We start from the raw sequence: 21,552 nt of genomic DNA, 5'->3' as shown, positions 1-21,552 counted from the left end.
AGCTGCAGGACATTTTCTCTCTGGGGAGCTGTAGCAAGGATGCCTGGGCTGTACAGGGCTGGGGAGCCTTGGCAGGAGAAGGAACACTTCTTAGTCCTTACCTTTTGCTCTGTGTGTTCAGGGGCTCTCATCTCACTGCTCATGACAGCTGAGCAAAGCATTGCCTGGGAACAGCCAGATTGAGTATGTCCGTGGGGTTAAGCACACCAGGAGCACCTGGGCAGAGGAGATCTTTTAGGATTAGATGGCTTAATGCTCTTTGGAAGAATTCTTGACATAATACTGTATATTCCCACTGTTTAAATACTCTGTTTGACAGTGGCATTCTGTGCTGGCACTTCCTCAGTTGATTCTTTGATGAAGTGCCATCCTAACAACCCCTCCTGAGCTCATACACGTGCATGTATTGGTCCTCATGAGCTGACAGAGGGACAGTTCACCAACTGAGAGTGTCAAGTTAATCTGAAGCAGAGGAGAGGGAGCACTTCCTGAAGTGTTTGAATATCAGGCCATCATGTACAGGTGGGAGAGCCATGCATGGAGCTCTGTCTTATCAATGAGATTTTCAGCTCAAGTGGATTATTTATGTAGCAATATGCCGCAAAGCAGAGAAAGTTGTCTTTTTAATATCTGCCAGTAGTAATTTAAATTTTGTGCTTGTTATACATGTCTTTTTGAGCTTCCACACCTGCTTGCAGAGTCAACAACAGAATGTTTCCCTCATTTTTTACCTCTGTTTAAGAGGGGGAATGTTAAATCATTTTTGCATTGGTAAGAGCAGGAATCCCAAGACACAGATGTTCCTTCAAGATACTTGAAGTTCAGCACTCAGATTCAAGTGCATGATTTAAAAAACTTGAAAGTATAGACAGCAGTTAGAGTTTCAGATAAAATTCATTACTGAATCTAAAATACATTTGAGAATTATATCCTTTAAATGTTACTACACAGAGGTAAAAGCAGTCTCACATGGACCTACTGAATCTCTGATTCTGCTTCCACACCAGCTGTGCCCCAGCACCTGGATACCTGTACCAGATGATAATTCACCATGTTTATAGTGAACTGTAAATTCTGTGCAGAAGAAGAGGGAGGAAGCCATCTGTGCTGTCCCTTCATTTGTGCTGCTCGGGCTTCTACCGTGCTGCTTCACTTTCCACTCCCAGAGATGTCAAGGGACACTTTTTTCAGAGTCTCAACTTTCTCATGGCTCAGAAAGTCCATCCTCTCCTACCTGTCTTCTGTGGTATGGTTTTATACCAAGAAATCATTCCCTGAGTTCTCTGTGAGCTCTGGTAGCTTTTCAGAAAGCCTCCTGAGGCTTCTTGGTTCATTCCCATCCTCATTTTACTGCACAGCCTGTGCTAGGCTGTCTCTACCTCCATGTTGCTGTGGAGGTTTCCCTGCCTGTAGCCTGTGGAGCCATCCAGCTAAGGGGTGATTAGGAACTCACAGTCCCCTTTGGATTATGAATTCTCAAACAAGCATTTAGTCTGTGCAAATTTGGGTTGAGCTGATGCTGCAAACAGTGCTTTTCCCAGAGGCCATGTCTGAATATGCTTGGTTCATGTTTGCAGAGCTGGTGTGGACCCAGCTCTTCCCTTGGTACATAATCCCTTTTACTGTAAAATTAGTTTCTTTGGCAGCTTTTTGACAATTTAGTCAAGAGCCCTCAATGCCTTGGTTTCTCCACATGCAAAATGGAGACAGCACCTCCTTGCACTTCACTGAACTGGGAGGCTTCACTCCCTGAGTTCTGAAGCTACTTCAGCTCATACCTGGAAGATGCAGTGGAAATATTTGGCTGAAAAATAGAAGCCCACAGGGGGAAGTGTTTCAGAGCTCGTGCCATTCAGGAGGTCAAACCAGCTGATCACAATTTTGCCTCTGGCTTTGAAACCTTTTATCTGTTGAATATATACATCCACAATTATACTGGCTTAATTATTTTATGCATATGTGCACTCCACCAGCAAGGCTCTGTTGTGGTTTTGCTGCTGTGAGAGTGTGGACAAATTTACATTCCCACATTGTGTTACTGTCCTTGGACTGTAATGAACACCTTGATGGAAGAATGATGGCTGCTCCAAATTGGATTGGATAAAATTGGTGTCATCTTATTAACAAAGCTGCATTTAGGTGTAATTAAGTTATACTTAGTTTAGTACAAGATCTGACAGTATGAGAGTACTGTAATTAATTCCAAGTTGTGTTAACATATTAATTGACACAAGGTAAGCTTCCCATAGTACTTGCAAAATGTGCTCATGTTACTCAGAAAGTGAAAAGATTTTTAAGAAAATGCTCTTATTTATAAAAGCATGCTCATAGCACCTTTTCATTTGGAATTGGGTTTGGTTTCTTGCAGGCTAAGGCCTGGATGTCAGGTGTGCTCTGGTCATGGAAATCTTCCTGCTTCTGAAACCCAGTTAGTGTGGGTGCTGAAGTTCAAGCAACTGACAGTCTTTTACTTAAGTTTGAGAATGACTTCAACTCCTTCCCTTAAATAGAACATTAATTGTTTCAAAACTAATCTGTAACCAGCTTTGTTTCTGCAGCTGTCATTCATTCAGCTCTGTGTTTCCCTGTGAACACAGCACTGCTGAAATTACTGCACACATTGTCTCTGCTTGTCTCATTTTCAGTAGCAAAAGTTTATGATCACTTCAAAGAACTAATTTGAGAGACTAAATTGATGTTTGTAGTGAATGTTAATTTTCTTCCATTAAGATATTGCATATATAATGTAAATATTTGTATGTATATGCACACAATATAGGCATGTGCTGGAAAAGCAGAAGTGGTGAATTTACTCAAGTGCTCTTCCAAGGTCTTCTAAGGTTTCCCAATAGGGAAGTGTAGAATACCAAATTATAATAAACAATGATCTTTTATTTATTTTGTGTTTTGTTTTTCACAGCTACAAGAAAACCAAGATGAAATCGAAAATATGATGAACTCTATTTTTAAGGGTATATTTGTTCATAGATACCGGTAAGAAAATGCATGTTCCAGTAGGCTCTTCTAATAAAGTGTGGTCATAAGGAAAGTCAGGGGCAGTTCCTGGGTTAATTTTCCTCTGATATAATATTCTAGATGCTGCAGGATCACTGTCAAAACACTTGAAGTTAGGGAAGAATATGCAAATTGTAACCTCTATTAATTACTCAGTACAGCCCTCCACACAACTTTCTTTTAATTCAGTAGACAGCTTTAAAGGTTGTGGGAGACATGGGCTTTGAATCTTTGTGTTTTGAAAAGAAAAGTTGTCCGTGTTTGGGAGCACAGAAATGACTTATCTTAAAAATAATAAAATAATTACTGTGAATCATAGGATAGCAGTTGTCCTCCAACCTGCATTTCCTTTTGTATGTCTTGGGTGTAAACTGCAAATTTGGAATGTGGTTTATCAGAGAACAGTAGTCTTGTAAAATAGATTTAGGATTGTTGTGTGTCACAAGATGTCTCAGAGCATCTGCATCACCTTGGTGCATCCAGCTCTTTAAATGTTAATTGACTTGCTGAAATCAAAAGATAAAATTCCAGGGTACCAAACTATGCAATTAACTTTTCACATTTCAGTTCTGCTTTAAAAGTTTATAATTTATGGAATCCTCTAGGAAAATGGCAGGATAAAAGGGTGTATGAGAAGAGGGTTGGAAGGTGAAGAGGAACCCATAGTTCAGTTGGACAGAGGGATGATTGTAATTTGGAGAAAATCACACAGGAAACTGGGAAGGTGCTCCTGCTGACAAATGTGCGAGTGTGAGCAGCACAGTGGGGTTGGAGAGTGTCTCCTCAATACCTGAGCATGGAAAGAAAGTTCATGGTTTATGGTCAGGAAGCCTTGAGCTGCTTGGCAGCAGGAGGATGGGTTTGCAGAGCCAGCAGGTACATGAGTGTGCTAGATCAGTGTAGCACTCACACCATTTTGTAAGGAGAGCAGCTTTCATGGCATAAGTAAAACAGCTGAAGAAATTAAATTCTAAGAGTGTTTGCATTTTTATCCCTTCAGAACTTAGTGTATTATATCAAACAAAACATTGCCTTAAAATATCCTCTCAGTAGTTCATGCTCTTGTGTGAGATTGGAAAAAGACTCAGCCTTTTGGTGGTCTGCATTGTGGTACTTTTGCTTTTTCTTTTGAAATACTCCTTTTGTAAAAAAGTTTCTTTTTGTGCCTTCTGCCACCACTAGTAAAGACCTGATATTGCTGATGTTACTGTAAAAAAGGAGAGGCCAAATCAATAAACTCCATCCATGGACTGGAAAAAGGTGCCCATGGTGGCCCTGTTAGACCCGTGGGGAATTGACTGAAATCAGACAGGTGGTGGCACCATTTGTGCCACTGGTCAGAGGGGTCAGGAGGAGTGTGTTCCCACCCTGAGCCACCTGTGTGAGCACAAGCTGTCCCTGACCTTTTGGGGAGCCACAACATTCACCAAACTGTGAGTAATGATACACAGCAGAGGGCACAGAGTGACACTCTTGCACTCACAGCTGGATGAGAAAAAGAGAGGGAAAAGGTCTGTGTGAAACCCAGCTAACTGACAGCAAAGCCCTGGGGGGATAAAATGTAAAGGATTGTGAACTATTATCTGCTCTCATAACTTCTTAACTTCTTGAACCTTCCTTCTCTCAAATAGTTCAAATTATTTATAAACTTCCCATGATTTTACAGGCTTTACACCATGCAAGTGATGATGATTTTGAAAGAATGTTATTTTAATTATTCCCAGAGAATAAGTTCCATCCTTCAATATGATTCAGACTCAGCCACAGTGATTCATGCTTAGTGACCTTTGTAGCTTAAATAACAAGTCCTTGACCAAAGCAAAGCTCCCAAAACTGTTTCATTCAGGATGTGTCTTCTGACAAGTGTTGCAGTGAGATTACATCTTCTTTCTATAGATTGGCTTCCAATTTATTGGAAGATTTCAGTCCTTACTTCTTTTATCAAGATTAAAAAAAAAAAAAAAAAAAGATTTGCAGGAATAGCTTAATAGTTTTCTAGGTATAATGCTAGTCTAGTGTGAACAACAGATTTGGTCAAAGCTGACAACCACTCCAGCAACCCTGAGGAGCACACTGCTCTACACCTGATATTTCCCAAATATCCCATCAGAGACTCTGTGCCTCCAGTTCTGAATACTGCTGGCCTTAATCACAGTTCTTGTGTGTGCTTTGGCATGAAAGGCACACTGAAGTGGCACTTGGATGGAGTGGCACTGGTAAAATCTCTTTCCTGACGCTGTTGTGGTTTATCCTAAGGTTTATGGGCCTGCCTTGTCAAGCCAAAATTTTAAAAGGAAATGCAGAATTTCTTACCTGGACCCCTTTTGTCAAATCCTTTCAGAAGCTGCATCATGGAGGATCTCTTTGCCCAGAGTAGGAACTTAGGCTGTGAATTGTGCTGTGAATATTTTCACCTTGTAGACCTTTCTTTGCATTTTGTGCTGAAAAGAGGGTTAAATATATTTCATGTATAAGATCTGTAGATGCCACATCAGTTTTCATTTCTGTACTGGACCATAGTCTCTTTCTTTCTAGAAGCATTTGGCAAGTAATACAAGCTTACATCACTAATTTATAATTATGATAATTAATAATGCATTAATTATTCCAAAATCACTTCCAGTACAGGTATAATTAGTATTTGTTCTTGTGTCATCCAGAAATAATGGGTATTTTCAAAAAGCTAAACAATTCATAGTGACCAGAAGCTAAAATGTATTTAACTGTATAAAAATTAGAAGAAAATAATTATAGTTTAATGACAAGCAGTTACCACATTAAGAGCAAAGGTTCAAAGATTTTTTTGGCTCTATTGTGTTTGATACAGCATTGTATGGGCATGGAGTCTGTGTTAATGATTCCTGCAGGAACACAGGCGTGATTCTGATCAGTGATATTTGCCTGGAAGGTGATGTGGAGTGGGAAGTGGTGTCTCACAAGTTCCCCTGCTTCTCTGGCAGCTGGAGTCTGTTTGCTGGTCTCACATCCTTGATTCTGCCTCATTTTCAATTATACTGAAGACGTTACATTCTTATTGTATTAAGTCTCCTATTAAGTTGAATAGCTTTCTTCTTTTTTTTTTTTTTTTTTTTTTTAATTAGCAGCTTGGAGTGAGTGTCTGTAGTGCTGAGGGATCACTGAGAAGGCTTTTGAATGAAGAAGCAGTTTTTCACTGTCTGCCTAGGGAAGCTTGAAAACTTCTTAGAAAAAACATGATTCTTCCTGCTTTTTGGCTGGCTGTGCTGCATGATTAAATAGTTGTTGACATTTAGGTTCTTTTTGGGATTGCCATTAAATCCTTCCAAAATCCTTTACAGTTAGTAAATTTATAAGGTGGTGAAATAACTTACTTGGATGTGAGTACTCAGGCTGTCATCCCCTAGTAAGAATGTTTTCCTCACTACTTGGTGTTGCTGCAGACTCCCCATTTTTCTTGATTTATGTTTGCTAGTCTTTTAGGTTTTTCTGTAAGTCTTGCATACATCCACCTATACTTTGCTTTTAAAATAGTTTGCAAGTAACTTCATCGAAGAGAATTGCTAATCTAATTAAGCACTCACAGACACAGATATATGTGTGTTTCTGTGACTACAGTCATAGTTTAAACTAAAACTTGTCTTCATTATGACTGCCTTTCCCATAAGGAATGCAGTTTTTAACCCTTGAGTGTGATATTTAGCACGTTGGTCCTTACACTACTTAAACCTGTTTGAGAAATCCCTGGTTAGGACAACTTGTCTGATGTCCTGCCCTGCTCCTAATGCAGCTTGTCTCCATTGTGGATTGTCCCTTACCTTGGTTCTGAGGTTACAGAGGCTTCAGGAAGCTGGACAGACCAGGTTTACTGATGCTGTTGGGAAGTTGTTAAAATTAATATTTCTCATAGGCAGAGCGACAATGGCAGAGGTTTGGTGGTATTCACACAGGTGTCCCCCCCCTCCCCAGGCTATTGCATTAAATGCATTACATGGTGTTTATGCTTTCCTGCTGTTGCAGCAGTAGAGTTTCCTCCCTACAAGTTGAGTTCAAGCACTGAGACCTGCCTGGAGAAGTCCCCCTGGCCATGTGTGATGCTGGGATTGGTTCATGGTCCCTGTGGGACCCAGGGATCCAGCTCAGGGTCTGCAAAGTCAGGGGCAGGGCAAAGGCACTGGATCAGCTGGGGCAGCCTGCAGGAGGGCAGTACATACTTCCAGTGTGGAGTCACCAGGGGCTTGCTGCACTGGGTTAGGGCTATGAACCTGTGCAGTGTCTTGACCAGAAGAGTGAGTGCATTTTCCTTAGATTTTGTAAAATCAATTCCTTTCAGAACAATGCAGTTTTTAATTTTTGCAGTTATTCTCTTGCTTGAAGCTTGGAATTTTTCTTTCCTTCCCATAAATTAAATTTCATTCTGGGGCTCTGTTGGTCTGGTTTAGAATTAAATTGATGTTTATTACTTTTCCAAGAAGATTTTTTTTTCATAAAAATACAAAACAAGAGTCTCAATTAGAAGCAAGTTCCAGTGTTTGCAAAGCACCAGATATTCCCTTCTTCTGTTCAGTGACTCTTTGTGTTCTTCTTGTATACAGCTGAAATTTAGAACTGTGAGGCACTGCCAGCTGGAGTGGCACAAGTGATTTCTCATGGTAACAGATGTCCCTGAGATGGATTTACTGAAGGGACAGATGGCCCCCATCCCTTTTCCCGTTGTTTCATTATTAGTAAAGATGCCATGCTCCATGTCAGGCAGGCAGGAAAATGCCAATCAGATGGAAAGCACTTCCATCCTGGTCTCCTTAGGTGACCTCTCCAGTTTCCTGCCACCCCTCCTCACTAAGCAGCTGATAGGTCTGCCTGAGATATGTCTTTGCTTCTTCCATGACTTGCCAGTCAGAATGTAGGATAAAAGCAAGAAAATGGGAAGAAACCAATGCTGAAGTGCAAAATTCTCATGGGTTTTGTTGTAGGGGTACGAAATGAGATCTCTTTGTGTAGCAAACTCCATTGAGCTCCTCTGGCAGGTGCCTTTGGCTAAACCAAATAGCCTCTCCCACCTTGCAATGGCTCTGCACCTTGAGCTGGAGACAGGGCTGCAAAGCAAATGTCAGTGATGCTGTTTCAGAAATGATTGCCCAGAGGAGGTTTGTAGCTTGGGTTCATAATTCTCTTTGAAAAGAGAGAGGTTAAAGATGGAGTAATAGACTAAGAAGCAAACTAGGGTGAGAATTTCTTTATGTAGAGGAAATGTAGGAGCATATATAAACACTGAAATTGTTAGATCAGTGAGTTCAAGGATGTACAGGAACAGAAAATTAGTGAGATGGCAGTAAGAACAGTGACAGGCCCCACATAGTGAGGTTCATGACCAGTAAAAGCAAATGTTATAACTATGGCAATGGGAATGAGAAGAATATTTGTCTGTAATCTGGCTAATCCTTGTTCTTTTCTTTTTCTTATTAGTGATGCTATTGCTGAGATTAGAGCTGTCTGTATTGAAGAAATTGGTGTCTGGATGAAAATGTACAGTGATGCCTTCCTGAATGATAGTTATTTAAAATATGTTGGTTGGACACTACATGACAGGGTGAGTATTGTGTATTCCCACACACAGCAGAGTGCAGGAGGCAGCTGCTGCTGTGCTGCCCAGCATCCTTGGTTTACAAAGAGATTTTTCTGTTTCTTCACCTGGTGTCTTCAACCAGGTCACTTCCAGGTATTGGCTTCAATTAGGAGGCAGTACTCCCAGTCTGCTTGGTCCTTCTGCTTTTCATGTGGTCAGTCTCTGATGAAGTATCTTGACAGAAATCCTGCCATGGGGCTTTTCTGTTGATTACAAGAGAAAGAGAAGTCTCCTCAGAGCATCCCTGAGAGCCTCTGTGTCTGAAGCAGAATGGAAAAGGGATTTCCATGTGTCTTCCATTTACATTGCCCAAGGGTTACAGGAAAAAAGGAGATCTCTGGGTCCTCAATAGACACCACTGGCTCCACAACCAGTGGAGTGCTCATCAGTTCACTTTCCCTTCCTTGAAGAATCTTTTCAAGGTTCTCTTTAGCTTTTTCTTCAGAAAATTGTTGAAACACCAGATGGAAGGAAAAAAGGTGCTTTTCTGACTCAGCACAGTTCCTAGTACTGATGATATCCACCATGTTCCTGCAGCCAGAGGATCCCATTGTGGGTGCTGACAGAAGACTTTGCACTTCTGCCTGGGGGCTTTTGTGCACCAGCACTGCCTGTGCTCCCACTCTCACCAAAACCACTGGAATCACTTGTTTTACTCTAAATTCCCTTACTTAAACTATCCAAGGAATACAAAGGAGACTTACAGTACTGTTGAAATGCTCACAAAGTTCCAGCATCCTGATTCCGTCTATTCTCCTATTTCAGACTATCTCCTATTCAGACTATTTCCCAGCACTGGTGGGAGAAGATTGGCAGTCTGCAAGTTCATTTGGATGATTTGAATAACTGATAGTTAACAGCTGATTCTTGAAAAATATTACTTTTTTCAATAACTTCAAACATCATCTTAATATTTAGGATCTGACTTGGTCACTGTTGTGCTGAATTCTGAGCAACATGAGTTATGCAGATGTTGGCTTTCACTAACAACAGCAGTCAGCTGCTGCTGCTGGTTCTTTTAACTACAGCTGCCAGGAATCTGCATCTTGCCTTCATTTGGATGAGCAGTTCACTTGTTAAGAGTATCCTCTAAACATGAAATTTCTTTCCAAACCTGTAGTTCTCAAACTTTCCCTTTGCAAATTTTCCCCAGACTTTTACAGTAGTTCTCATTGAGCAAAACTTGGTCAGGAGGAAGATCCTGCTTACTGCTCCTATGAGCCATGACCAGTGTCTGCCCCAGAGCCACTGCTCTGTGTCTCAGTGAATGCTGGACATGGAAACACAGCCATGGCAGGGCCTGGAGGGACAGAGCTGCTGCTCTCTGTCCCTTGTTGGTGACATTGCTGTGCCTCACAAGTTGCTGTGCTCCAGAAGACATCATTGTTCAAGTTAGCAAACCAGTGGGGAGGTCAGCTCAGTTTGGAGGATCAGGATTTAAGGTGTGTGGAGGGCTTTGTTTTACTAGGACTTGTAATTGAAATAAATTATTCCTTGAATAATTGCAGTGGATTTTTGGGAGTACATTCTAAACCTTGTAGACCATTTCCACAAAGTAGCACTTCCAGAATGTAGTGGGGCTGCACTTCACAGCTCTCAGCCCCCTCCTAGTGTCTTTGAAGTCCATCCATTTCTCACATCACTCCCTTTACCCATCTGTGGAATCTCACACTCTCATCTGTCACATCCAGCAATTTCTCATGTCATGTGCAGTATTTTCTCACACCCTCTTCTGTTAGTTTAAGCTCAGGCCAGGGTCTAGCCATCTGACTGCAGCCTTAACACATATTTATACCTCAGCTTTTTAAAAATCAATGTGTTCTTTCATAGCAGAGAAATTTTGAATTACAGTGTTAGGATAAAAAACTGGACCATTTGGACCAGTCACAGCAGAATTCTATCAGACTGCTCTTCCTCTGCTTTGTAAGATATTTTGTTGCAGGCCACAGAAGTGCCCTGGGGTTCTAAGTCTTTAAATCACTCATGTGTTTAATGTCCCAGTCCACCTGATAGGTGGTGAGGTTTTATTGATGTTGTGGATGTGTCATCTGCAGAGTGAGACAGACTGTAGGCAGAATGGGGAAGAGTCTGGGGCAGGTGTCAAATAATGAAAAGGGAGGGAATGGAGAGAGACGTTTTGGGAGGCACAGAAAGGAGAGTGGAGGTGCAATGGGAAGAAATTGGAAAAAGATAGAGTAAGAGCCAACTGAAAATGCAAAGCTTTCAGAAGCACAAGATCCCTTAACAGCATGGTTTTCATTGGTACTGCCTGAAAAAACTGCCAGCTGCTTCTTCTTCTACCCAAGTTTCTTGATTTTGCTTTGCTTTGATCAGGAGATAATTTTTGCTATAATTGGTATTTAAAAAATGAAGACTGAGGCAATAGCCATAAGCTATTTCCACTTCACATGAACAGCAGTCACCCCAAAATTATTAACTTCTCTGGAAGTTTGCTGCTGCAAAAAGGAGACAGCAGTGCAGGAGATTGCTGAGGAATTTCATATTCTACTTCAGAAGACATACGAATTAAAGCACAGGGAAGAACAGTTCTTACACTTCTCTGTAGTAGCTCCAACATAGTCTTTCAGAGCTGGAATATAGAAGTTTATTTCTCTAACTTGGAAAATCCTTATATTTTGTATGTTTATCATGTCTCTCAGATTTCAAACAAATGTCTGTAGTGATTTTTGGTTTTTATAGATTTTCATTTGAATGTGGCTTTCAAGTTTTGCCATTCTCTGCTTTTAAGCATCTTTTTTATTCCTGTGTATCTGGGAGCATAAGTTAAAAGTGTACAAACTATGATATAATTGGGTGAAAAGCTCTCTTGAAAGTAAGAGTTTTAAGTTAGACTGTTCAGTCTTAATTTTCATACTTCATTGATGTGTGGAACTGTTTTGAAACCATAATTGTCTCTAGATACCTGGACAGTCATGGTTCTTAAAACCAGTTCCTAACACATAAGAAAATGCTTTTTCCTTCTTTGCATTCCTCTTACTTTGCTTATTGTCTGTTTCTGTGGAGAGGATGAACCCAGGGTCCTCTGGAACAGATGTTGCTCTTGTGCTTGACCTCCTAATTAATTAATGAATGAATTAGTTAAGTTCATCTCTTAGTTTACTAAGTCTCTTGCTGACCTTCCTGTACATCCTGTTTGCAGCTTTTACACTGGTATAAGTTTCTAAAGAATCAACCTAACAAGCATTCCCACCCAATTAGTTCCTTGCTAGAAGGTGTTTGGGGTGTTCAAAGCTCCTGTGAGCTGGATGAGTCTCACACTTACGAAGAACCATCTCATGTATGGTGTGTTGAGGGTCTGTGGCACATTGCTGCTCCTTCACTCTGTAGTGTCTTCACTTTATAAAAGTAAATTGACACTGCAGTGAACTCCACAGAGTATATTTGAGTAGATTTGTGTTTATAACCTTTTTGCTAGCCAACCTTTTTGCCTGCATCACCCACTTCGAAATCCTGCATCCTTATTTTGGATTTACTTGCTGCATTCTTTATCTTTTTGTGGAGTCACTTGAAAGGGAAGCACTAACAGATGTATAAGTGATGGCACATTAATTCTTTCTGTTTGCAAATAGGAAGAAATTCAGCATTGTAGGTGACTGCATGTGGGTTTTGGTTTTCAGCTAAATTGCAAATTGGCTTTGGTCATTTGCATAACATTTTAAATGTACATTAAACAAATTACAGTATTATGTTTTTTAATATTCATGTGCATTTGGTTAAAGTATTCTGCCAGCTAATCTCAGTGTTTTTTATTTAGCAAGGTGAAGTGAGGTTGAAGTGTTTGAAAGCTCTTCAGAGTCTGTATACCAACAGAGAGTTGTTTCCCAAATTGGAGCTGTTCACAAACAGATTCAAGGTAAGAGGAAATACAGTTTTTGGAAGGAGGACAGAAGGTAAAAGTGTCATCATCCTATTGTGGTCTTTGAGTCACATCTATTAAGAATAAACTCATTAGTTTGGGACATGGCTTGTAACTGCACCACTAAAACTGTTACTGAATGCTGAAATTAAGCCAAAGCCATTTCACAGAGTTTATCTTGGAAGATTTGTCAGACTTAACCAGGATGATTATTTGTCTGTATGTATTATTTATAGGTTATATATTGTTCTTATTCAGTCTGCCTGTACTTATTTAATTTTAGATTTATTGATTTTAAAGGATGTATACTAACACAATCTAAAATATAGGTGAAAGTAGCAGCCTATAATGAAAGATTGTTTGTTACACAGCTTTTTTAGCTCAATATGTGCTTGTGTTTGGAGGGAGAGTCACTTGCATGTGCATCACAGTCCTTTACACAGTGAGCTGGCCTTGCTGCAGAAGAGGAGCTCACATTGTGTTTCCAAACCCCTTGAGCCAGATTGGGCCTTCAGGAGAGGAGTGCTGGGGGGATATTTCATGGGGTTTTTATTAGCACAAACTTTTTGTGTAATATCTGGATAAGAATGTGGCTGTTAATTCACTTTGTGGTCTGACTGCTTTATTGTACAAGTGAACTGTCTGGAGAGATGGGTGTGGAAACACTGTCCCTGCTCTTGTTTGGCTGCCGGCTGAGGAGAGTGTTCAGGCACTGCCACCATGTCAGCTGCTCCCTCTCCCCGTGGCTTTTGTGTTCTGCAGAACACACTACTGTGGGAAAGGCTACCCCCAAGGAAAAACTCATTTATCTCATTTAAATCTTTATTAGAATGCTGATGAAAAAAATTGTTTAGAAAAGAATCAGAGCTGACTGGTTTATTTTAACTTAAGTCATTATTATAATGCTGATAAAAAATTCTGTTTAGAAAAGTGGAGATTTAAATATTTATAAATACTGTGCACAAGACTTAAACTTCTCCCTGTAGATTCTCCCTGTATGAAAACAGTTTATAAAAACATGATAATCAGCCCTTTTCCACATTCACTTGAGATGCAGGAAAAAGATGCTTAATCTGCAATAAGCCTAGATATTAAGGAAAGCTTTTTTCCAAAATGATAATTACATAATAGAGCAGACTCTTTATTAATAGTATCCTTCTTTAAGATAACAGTCTTAAAGGGCAGATTAAATAAATGTCTCCCAGAAATGAACTAAGTATAGTTGACTAAAGTAGGAGATAAAACTCAATCATTTTAAGAGACCACCTAAGGACCTGCATTCTTCTAATTTTATAAAGCCAGTTTCTGGCACTGTTGCAGTAAAGACAAAATTTCCTGTAATAGGAGAGAATCTGGTAAACAGGTTCAGACCTCAACGTTATTCTCTAATGCCTCCATAAGTCTGCTTTGCTTTATCCTCACAGGGCAACCAGAAAAATGGACCCTCTAACTCTGATTTTCCTGTTCCATCTGTGCAGATTTAGACTTGTTTATATTTGCTGCTTCTGTAATTCCATTTATTTTTAAATTGATCACTAAAGCTCTCGTGGCCTTTTATCTGTTTCTCTTTAGTAGAAAATGTACTGGATCCTTCTTTGTCAGGTTCCCATAATTTGTAAAAGAAAAGACTGCTTTGAGGCTGAACTCTCCCATGCACCTGCAAAGCTTTCAGGACAATTTGAGACGCTTTGGGCAATAGTTACTCTGTAATGTACTCCAGAAAACTACAGGGACATGAAAGCTCTAAATACATCCTGCTTTTCACAGCACAGACAATTCTCTTAAAGGAAACTGCATTGCTGCTTGCCTTGGAATGGTACAGGGAATTTGCATTTCTGTCTAAGAGGTTCAAAGGGAAGGGAGCCTTGTTAGTAATTCTTCTTTCTTCTGTCCCATACAAGCTTATTTTACTACAGATATCTCTATCATTATGAAATAAAACAGAGGAGAAGATGCTCAAAGTCTCTGTGAGCCTAGAGAACAGATTTGTTTAACATAATGATTAATCACTTTCAGTTTCTGCCACATCAAGAGAACAAAAAGCTGGCATGGCCCAAATGCCTGCGCTTGGATTTACAGCTGTGCTGTCAGGGATGTGGCCTTTGGCACCAGGATGGAGCACAGTTCCAAAGTAATGCTTTTTGAATTTCTGATACATTAGCTAAATGTCTTGCCACCACAGACTCTACCACCACCTCTTTGAAAAATAATTGACCTAACTGCCATTTTCAGTTCCATGGCTGCTTATTTATATTTCTTCATCAGAATTTAATCAACCTGCACAGTTCAGCTGGTGTTCAGTTCAATCCATTCAAACTGAGAGAAATCTCTCTAGAGGTCTTCTAGCTGTTTAAAGAATAAATTAATTTGATCCAGAGTGCCTTGTGCTGGGCTGTTAATATTTCACCTCCTTCCAGAGAGCTGTGACAAGGATGTGATCCTTTCCCTTTTTCAAAGAAAAATGCCTGTTCTTTCCAGCATTTGTGTTTCTAAGGGTAGGTGATATGCTGGAAAATAAGCTTCATCCATCAAAACAAAAATTTGTCCATCAAAAAGAAGACTTTTGTTTTCCATCAAGAAGTCCTGTTTGACACAGACATTAACTGACCCCGTATGGAAAAGCTGTGAATTAACTCCCGTGCAGGCAGTGCCAGAGTCCCTCATCCCTCACCCTGTGCTGTCTCCACAGCCTGGGAGCACTAGGAGAGAGAGATTGGCTCCTCAGTCTGCCTTGTACACAGCCTAATATAGAATGGAAAATGATCTTCAGAGACATTCAGAATTGTATTTCAGCTTAAAACTCCAGGCCTGTGCCCTGTTCTGCTGCTGTACAATGGCACAGGGAATCTCTATAAAGGCAGATTGAGCAGCTGGGGGTTGGAACTTCCCCAGCCACTGAAGTTACACCCTCAGGGGCACTGGGGGTGTGGGTCTTGCTGGGAAGGCTCTTGGGGCCTGGCTGGCAGGTGCCACAACACTGAGGTGCTGGCCCCAGGGCAGAAAATGACACATCCCTGCTGTTTATTTTAAGCCTGATATTTTTGGGGAAAATTGAGAGAACAGTTTTTTAGGGTAAGGAAACCTTCTCACATTTGTTGTTTTGAAAGTCCCAAAGGACTCCAGATTCAGAGGGTACCTCCTGCTCTGTGGACAGGAGAGGGGATTCCCTCCCTGGGGTGTAAAATAAACTCTGAGAGAATACATTAAATTCTAGTGAGACATTTAAGATAAGGATCTATGGCTGTTCTTTCTCATGGTACTCTTATTGCTGTCCCTTGGCCAGGACCTTAGGAAAAGCTGACAGTAGTTTTTTTTTTCTTGTTCATAACAGAGTGTCCTGTGTGGAAAGTTGTTTCTTTGGGTCTCTTCATGGACTTCTCACAGTCTTTAAAAATGTTCAGATCTACATGAAATGTATCAAATTCTCCAGGAACTTAATAGTGATTGATAGAGGCCCCTTCAGTCACAGTGACAAGAAGTGTCTCTGCAGACCTGGGTTTGTTAGGAACTAACAACTGAGACAGCCACGATGCATTTTTTAAGTACTGATCTGAAATTTCTGTATTGAAATAAACAGTTTCTTGATGTTCCCCTTCAGCCCTTAAATGGAATAGTAGAGAAGAAAGGTGAAAACCTTTATTTTGCTCTGGTTTGCTCTGGTGGCTTGCACTGTTGTTGCCTTGCACTTCCCTTGTTTATTCTCCAGTCCCTGATTTCTATTTTTTCATATCCCAAAATGTCATGGAGTACATACTCCTTCCTGAAGCAGGTTAAGCCAGCAAAATCAAGTTTTGTTTTCAGATGGCCTGATTTCTCTTCAGTAACTTGCTCAGTCAAGCAAAGAGCACTGAGACATATTGCGTTTTTATGGCTGGATGGAAATTCTCCCCAGATAGGAAGGACAACATACACCAATCACAGCTATTTTTGCCAGTAATGAAATTGAACCTAAGGAGAGAGAAACCACTAAAAGACTTCTCATAACTGCAGGGTCCTTAGAAGTTAGAAAATCGTTAGATTTGACAGGAGAATGATGTGCTTGTCTCCACTAGAAGAAATATAGGAAAACACAAAATCAAACCATGGAATTCCCCACTTTCCTGGGGAAGCTCTGTAGTGTAATTCTTGAGCTCTGCTTAAAACCTTGAGATTTAGACAGGGAAAAGATCCCAACTTTACAGGCAACCTGCAGTTGCATGAATTCAGGTGTGATTTTTCTTCACAGTGTTTCTGTATATGCATCATTCCTTCCTCTGAAATTATTTGGTTGCAGGGGAATGAAGTGAGGCAGTTTTTCTGCTGTTGTCCAACCCAAGTATGTGACTTTGCAGGAAAGACCTGTTAAATTGATCCAACCCAGAACAGTGCTGCAGCTCCCAAGTCTCCTCCCTCCCTTTCTGGCAAACACCAAAGATAAGGACTGCTGAAGCGCTTGTTCCTCTTGTTATAGCACACAGCTAAGGGGTGCATTAAAAAGTTGGGTAATATTGAGGCGCTCTCATTGTTAGCATGACATCTTTCTCCCCAGAAGCAGTTTTTCTGTAACATCTGCTGGCCTTGTGCTGTCACTGACCTGGAGTTGCCTTGCAGGACCGCATCGTGTCCATGACGCTGGACAAGGAGTACGACGTCGCTGTGGAAGCCATTCGATTGGTCACGCTCATCCTCCAGTGAGTGCTGCCACCCAGCCCCTGCACTGCCTTGCAGAGTTCCCTACACCACTGCCATTCCAGTGGCTTGAGTGCTTTGCTTGGGTATTGAAGTGAATGTGCTACTTTACACTTAGTGTGGAGGTGAACTGAATATATGATATGGACATGAAGCTAAAGTTAGGTATTTCATTTCATGGAAATAAAGGAGGCAAAGTTTAAAAATGTGTGGATGTTTTGGCATGCACACATTAGTGCATCCATTATGTGGAAAATGCCAAAGGGCATTTTTGCCTTTGCCAAGGGCAGAACAACTGTCCTCCCAAAATGAGTGGCTGTGGGTTATGCTTGCTAGAGTAACTCCAGCAGTAACACAGATCCACTGTAGGGAGAGTTGAATGATTTCCTGACACAGCTGAAAAGAGTCACGTGGTAGGACACCTTTTTCCAGGCTTTTCCATGTGGGGATGCAATGGCTCCCCTGAGGTAAGGATCACCCCAGACATCCTCCCATATGCTGATGTGGAACCAGCCTGTCCCCAGCAGCCTCGTCAGGGGCACTGCTAGGCTTTTATAATATATTTATTAAAAGCTGTATTAAAGAACATCTGGTTTACAAGCAGATGCACAGAATTTTTGCCTCATATTTTATATCCGGTGGCTCCACTTTGAAGAATGTTTTTGGATGTGCAGATTTTGGACAAAAGACTGCCCTAGCCTTTCCTTAGTAAAGTCTAGACTTCAGCTTTTTATTTATGGGTCACTCTGCTTTAAAGAGATTAGCCTTGTAATATTAGGAAGACATGGAATCTTGCATCTACTGTTACATTTTTAAAGTAAATATAACAAATATGATCTGAAATGACATGTAGAGCACATGTCTTCCCTGCATTATTAGCAATTTTTGGGAACACAATAAGTTTTAAGGTCAAAAATTACCCAGTTGCACTTTTTTGTCTGTTCCTGCTTTCTTTTTGGTTGCTTTTGGTTGTCCATTGAAAGCACAGGCAATGCTAAATGCATTTAGCATGAGGAGAGTCTGGGTCACCTTGAAAAGCACAGGGCAATATTCTGGCAGGTAGGAACTCCAAAAAGGTGTCTGGAGCAATCCTGATGGAGAATGACCAATTAAAATTATGTCTAGTCTGATGCCAAATGATTTAGAGTCCTGATACATAAATGGTTCTAATGGATGCAAACTAAACAAGGATGGAGGTAACATCCTCATTGTGACAGTGCTGGTATTTTTATATCATTTTTGCTAAAATTGTGGGACAATCTGGCCAGGGAAATGTTCAGAAGTGGCAACATGGATTATTGGTGAACCCAGAGGGCCCAGGTTAATGGTGGGACTGAATGAGCCTGGAGGTCTTTCCCAACCTAAAGGATTCTGTGATTCCAGATTTTTAGTTTATGCTGTTTGATGAGTGTTTGGCATCTTGCAGTATGTGCACTGAAGTTTGTGTGATGGTCTGAGGAATGAGCAGGGGTGGGTTTGTATGCAGTCATGCTGATATTTTAATAATATTATTTTATCTCTATATTGATACAACTGGGAGAAGGAAATCAGAGAAACTTCCAGTCTTACAGACCCTTTAAATACCTCTGTATTTTCAAGTTGAACCAAAGATCCTTGAAGTCCCTGTTGAACCATGTAGGATTTTGTGGGAAGTGAACCAACCTTCTCAAGTGAGCTGTGGGAGGTGAGGGGATGGAGATGAAACCTGTGCTGTAGCTGAGGTGTTGTTGTGACTCTTTCAGTGGGAGTGAGGAGGCTCTGTCCAATGAAGACTGTGAGAATGTTTATCACCTGGTGTACTCAGCACACCGGCCTGTGGCAGTAGCAGCTGGGGAGTTCCTCCACAAAAAGTAAGTCATCAGTTACTCTGGAAAAAGACCAAGTTTGTGAATGCTTCCTAACGAGGTAACATCAAAAACCAAAGAAGCAATGGAGTGAAATAACTCAATTTAGCAAATCGGGTATTTCATTCAAACCAGAGACTTTATTCTCTTGTTTAAACAAGATCTGAGGACTTGAAGAAACTGAATGTACATTTTTCTTGCTCTGCAATTCAGATAACATTTCCCAACTCCTTGAGGGTTAAATATACAAAGGCTGCACAAACTTCTGAAGTTGGTTTAAGTTCTGCAGCACTTGCTGAATTCCTGGTGTGATAAGATACATCTATTGGGCTTGTAGTCTGGGGTGATCTACCTGATATGTCAACAGTCATAATTTCTAGCAAGTTTTAAGACAGTTTATTTCTCTGTTGTGAACTTGAGCAGTTTTTATGTAGCAATAACTACAAAATTTGTTTCTAAACTCACTGTCTTCCCCTGAAAATATATTGCATTATGGTTACATCTTTCATGTCCTCACTATGCCAAAGGACATGACCCAGCTTTTCCAGGATGTGACACACCACCTCTGTAACTGTGACCAGGGCATTGCCACATCATAAGAATTAACTTCTTCTTTTTTATTGTTTGCAGTTAAAAATCTTTCAGCAGGAATTTGATTTTTTTCCTCTCATGTGTTGTGACAGAGTTTTTTATTACATGTATAGAGGATTTATATTATAACCCATGTTATCTAATTTTTTCATGCCAAGATACAGGTAGGAAAAAATACACAAAGACACCTGTTTTTCTTTGCCAATGCTCTAATTTTCTATGGTTTATTAAGCATTTACAGCTCCACATTGTAACTGTAAGCTTCCATTGGTGGATTTTTGGAATTCCAGCTTTGTGATCAAGTACTACCCGTTTCAAGGAGTATATGTGCAGATTTTCATTAATAACAAGACATTGTACTAGTCACTGGAAAGGGTTGGTTCTCATTAAAAAAACACACGAAAATTCCTTTATTGACCAACACGTGACAGAATACTTTGAAAAATGCCTCAAGGTAAATAAGGACATACCTTCTCCACAGTGCACTTAGGAAAAAGACAAAACTTCATTTTGACTTCTTTTACAAGGTACTAAGCTGTGTTCTGCAAATGTGCCTCGAGGCTAACAGCATGGAGACAAGATTGTCCCATTCTTAACTAATTTTGTCTTGGTTTCTGTAAAGAAAATCTCCAGTTAAATAAGTTAGAATCTATTTCAGGCATTTGAGGTGTGATTTATCTCACCTAATTTAATACATTTCACAAGCACTTTCTCTGTGATAATCATCAGCCATGCTCTCTGTGCTTAGCCAAGGAAAGCAAATGGTACAGAGGATATAAAGGATCACCAAATACAGGAGCACTGGCTCATCCCTGAGGTGCAGGTTGTGAGGTATCAGCAGCTGCACAGGTGCTCATTGCTTATCTGTTAAGATAAGCAGGGGGGATGAGGTAATGTTTTTAACTAAAATACAACATTTGTGTGTAACTTGTTCTTCCCTTCAGTGAATTACAGCACTGAAATCAGAATTCTGTGTTTCACATGTTAATCTGCTTTGTGATTTCACTGTAAAAGCCAGGAACAGCTATCAAACTTCTCAAAGTAAAGCAGTCATTGCTGTAACAGTAATACTGGCACATCTGAAGTCTCTTGGAAAATTTGATCGTTGAGAGAAGTTTGGGATGGGCCATGCATCAGGGAACCCATTGCAGAGTGTGTCACTTACCTGTAAAACCCAAAATAATGAGTAGGAGCTGGTTTTATCTTTGATGCTGCTCCTGGTACCTGAGGTTGGCTGTTTGATGGATGTCAAGTTTGTTTGTCCCATGTCCCAGCCAGAGTGATACAACCCCAGCTCTCAGTGCACTGGTGCAGTAGGTGCTGCCTCCACTGCAAGACCGGATAAGTTATAAATGCAAAACTGTACAAGTGATACAAATATATGAAACTGTGCAAAACCTTCAATGTAAATAGGTTTTGGAGAACTTTTTCCTGTGTGAAATTCTTCCAGCACTGTGAACTTAAAGACTGAAGACAAACTCGTCTCTTCAGACAGGCAGAGGTTGTGGCCTCTTTCCATTGAAAGAAATAGCTTGAGATACTTGCAGTGTTTTATGAACAAATTTACTGTATCAAGAATGAATGTTCATCATATTCTTGCAGAAATGAGAATTGTTGTGATAGCCATGAGCTCCTTCTGCTTATTTTCAGGCTGTTCAGCAGACATGATCCCCAAGCTGAAGAGGCTCTAGCAAAGAGGAGGGGGCGAAATAGCCCAAATGGAAACCTTATTAGAATGTTGGTTCTTTTCTTTCTTGAAAGTGAGGTAAAAAAGTCATTTTTAAACTTTAAATGTTTAAAAAACCTGGAACTTAAGTGGTGATTTATCAACATACAGTAATAAATTATCTTTCTTTTCCCTTTTATTTTATATTTTCAGAAATACCATAAGCCCTTTTCCCTGCCCCTCCATTTCTTTTTCCATTAAGGAAATTGATCTGAAGATGTTCATGGTT

At 40.4% G+C, this 21,552-nt stretch overlaps 1 protein-coding gene across 3 annotated transcripts in view; it reads left to right on the top strand.

Annotated features, from left to right (window-relative positions):
* Positions 1 to 21,552, top strand: part of STAG1 (stromal antigen 1) — a 151,049-nt gene that overhangs the window by 92,739 nt on the left and 36,758 nt on the right. For all 3 annotated transcript variants that reach the window (XM_054282401.1, XM_054282400.1, XM_054282399.1), the window contains 6 exons: positions 2,921 to 2,994; positions 8,458 to 8,581; positions 12,393 to 12,491; positions 17,085 to 17,164; positions 18,905 to 19,012; positions 21,248 to 21,362. In XM_054282401.1, the coding sequence (XP_054138376.1) occupies positions 2,921 to 2,994; positions 8,458 to 8,581; positions 12,393 to 12,491; positions 17,085 to 17,164; positions 18,905 to 19,012; positions 21,248 to 21,362 (600 nt within the window). The remainder of the gene's footprint in view (positions 1 to 2,920; positions 2,995 to 8,457; positions 8,582 to 12,392; positions 12,492 to 17,084; positions 17,165 to 18,904; positions 19,013 to 21,247; positions 21,363 to 21,552) is intronic.

This window comes from Melozone crissalis, unplaced genomic scaffold, assembly GCF_028551555.1.
Source record: "Melozone crissalis strain CALT ecotype California unplaced genomic scaffold, PUWL_Pcris_2 ptg000034l_1, whole genome shotgun sequence".
Taxonomy (NCBI): Eukaryota; Metazoa; Chordata; class Aves; order Passeriformes; family Passerellidae; genus Melozone; species Melozone crissalis.
Note: the sequence above shows the minus strand (reverse complement) of the source record. Positions and strands in the feature narration are given on the sequence as shown.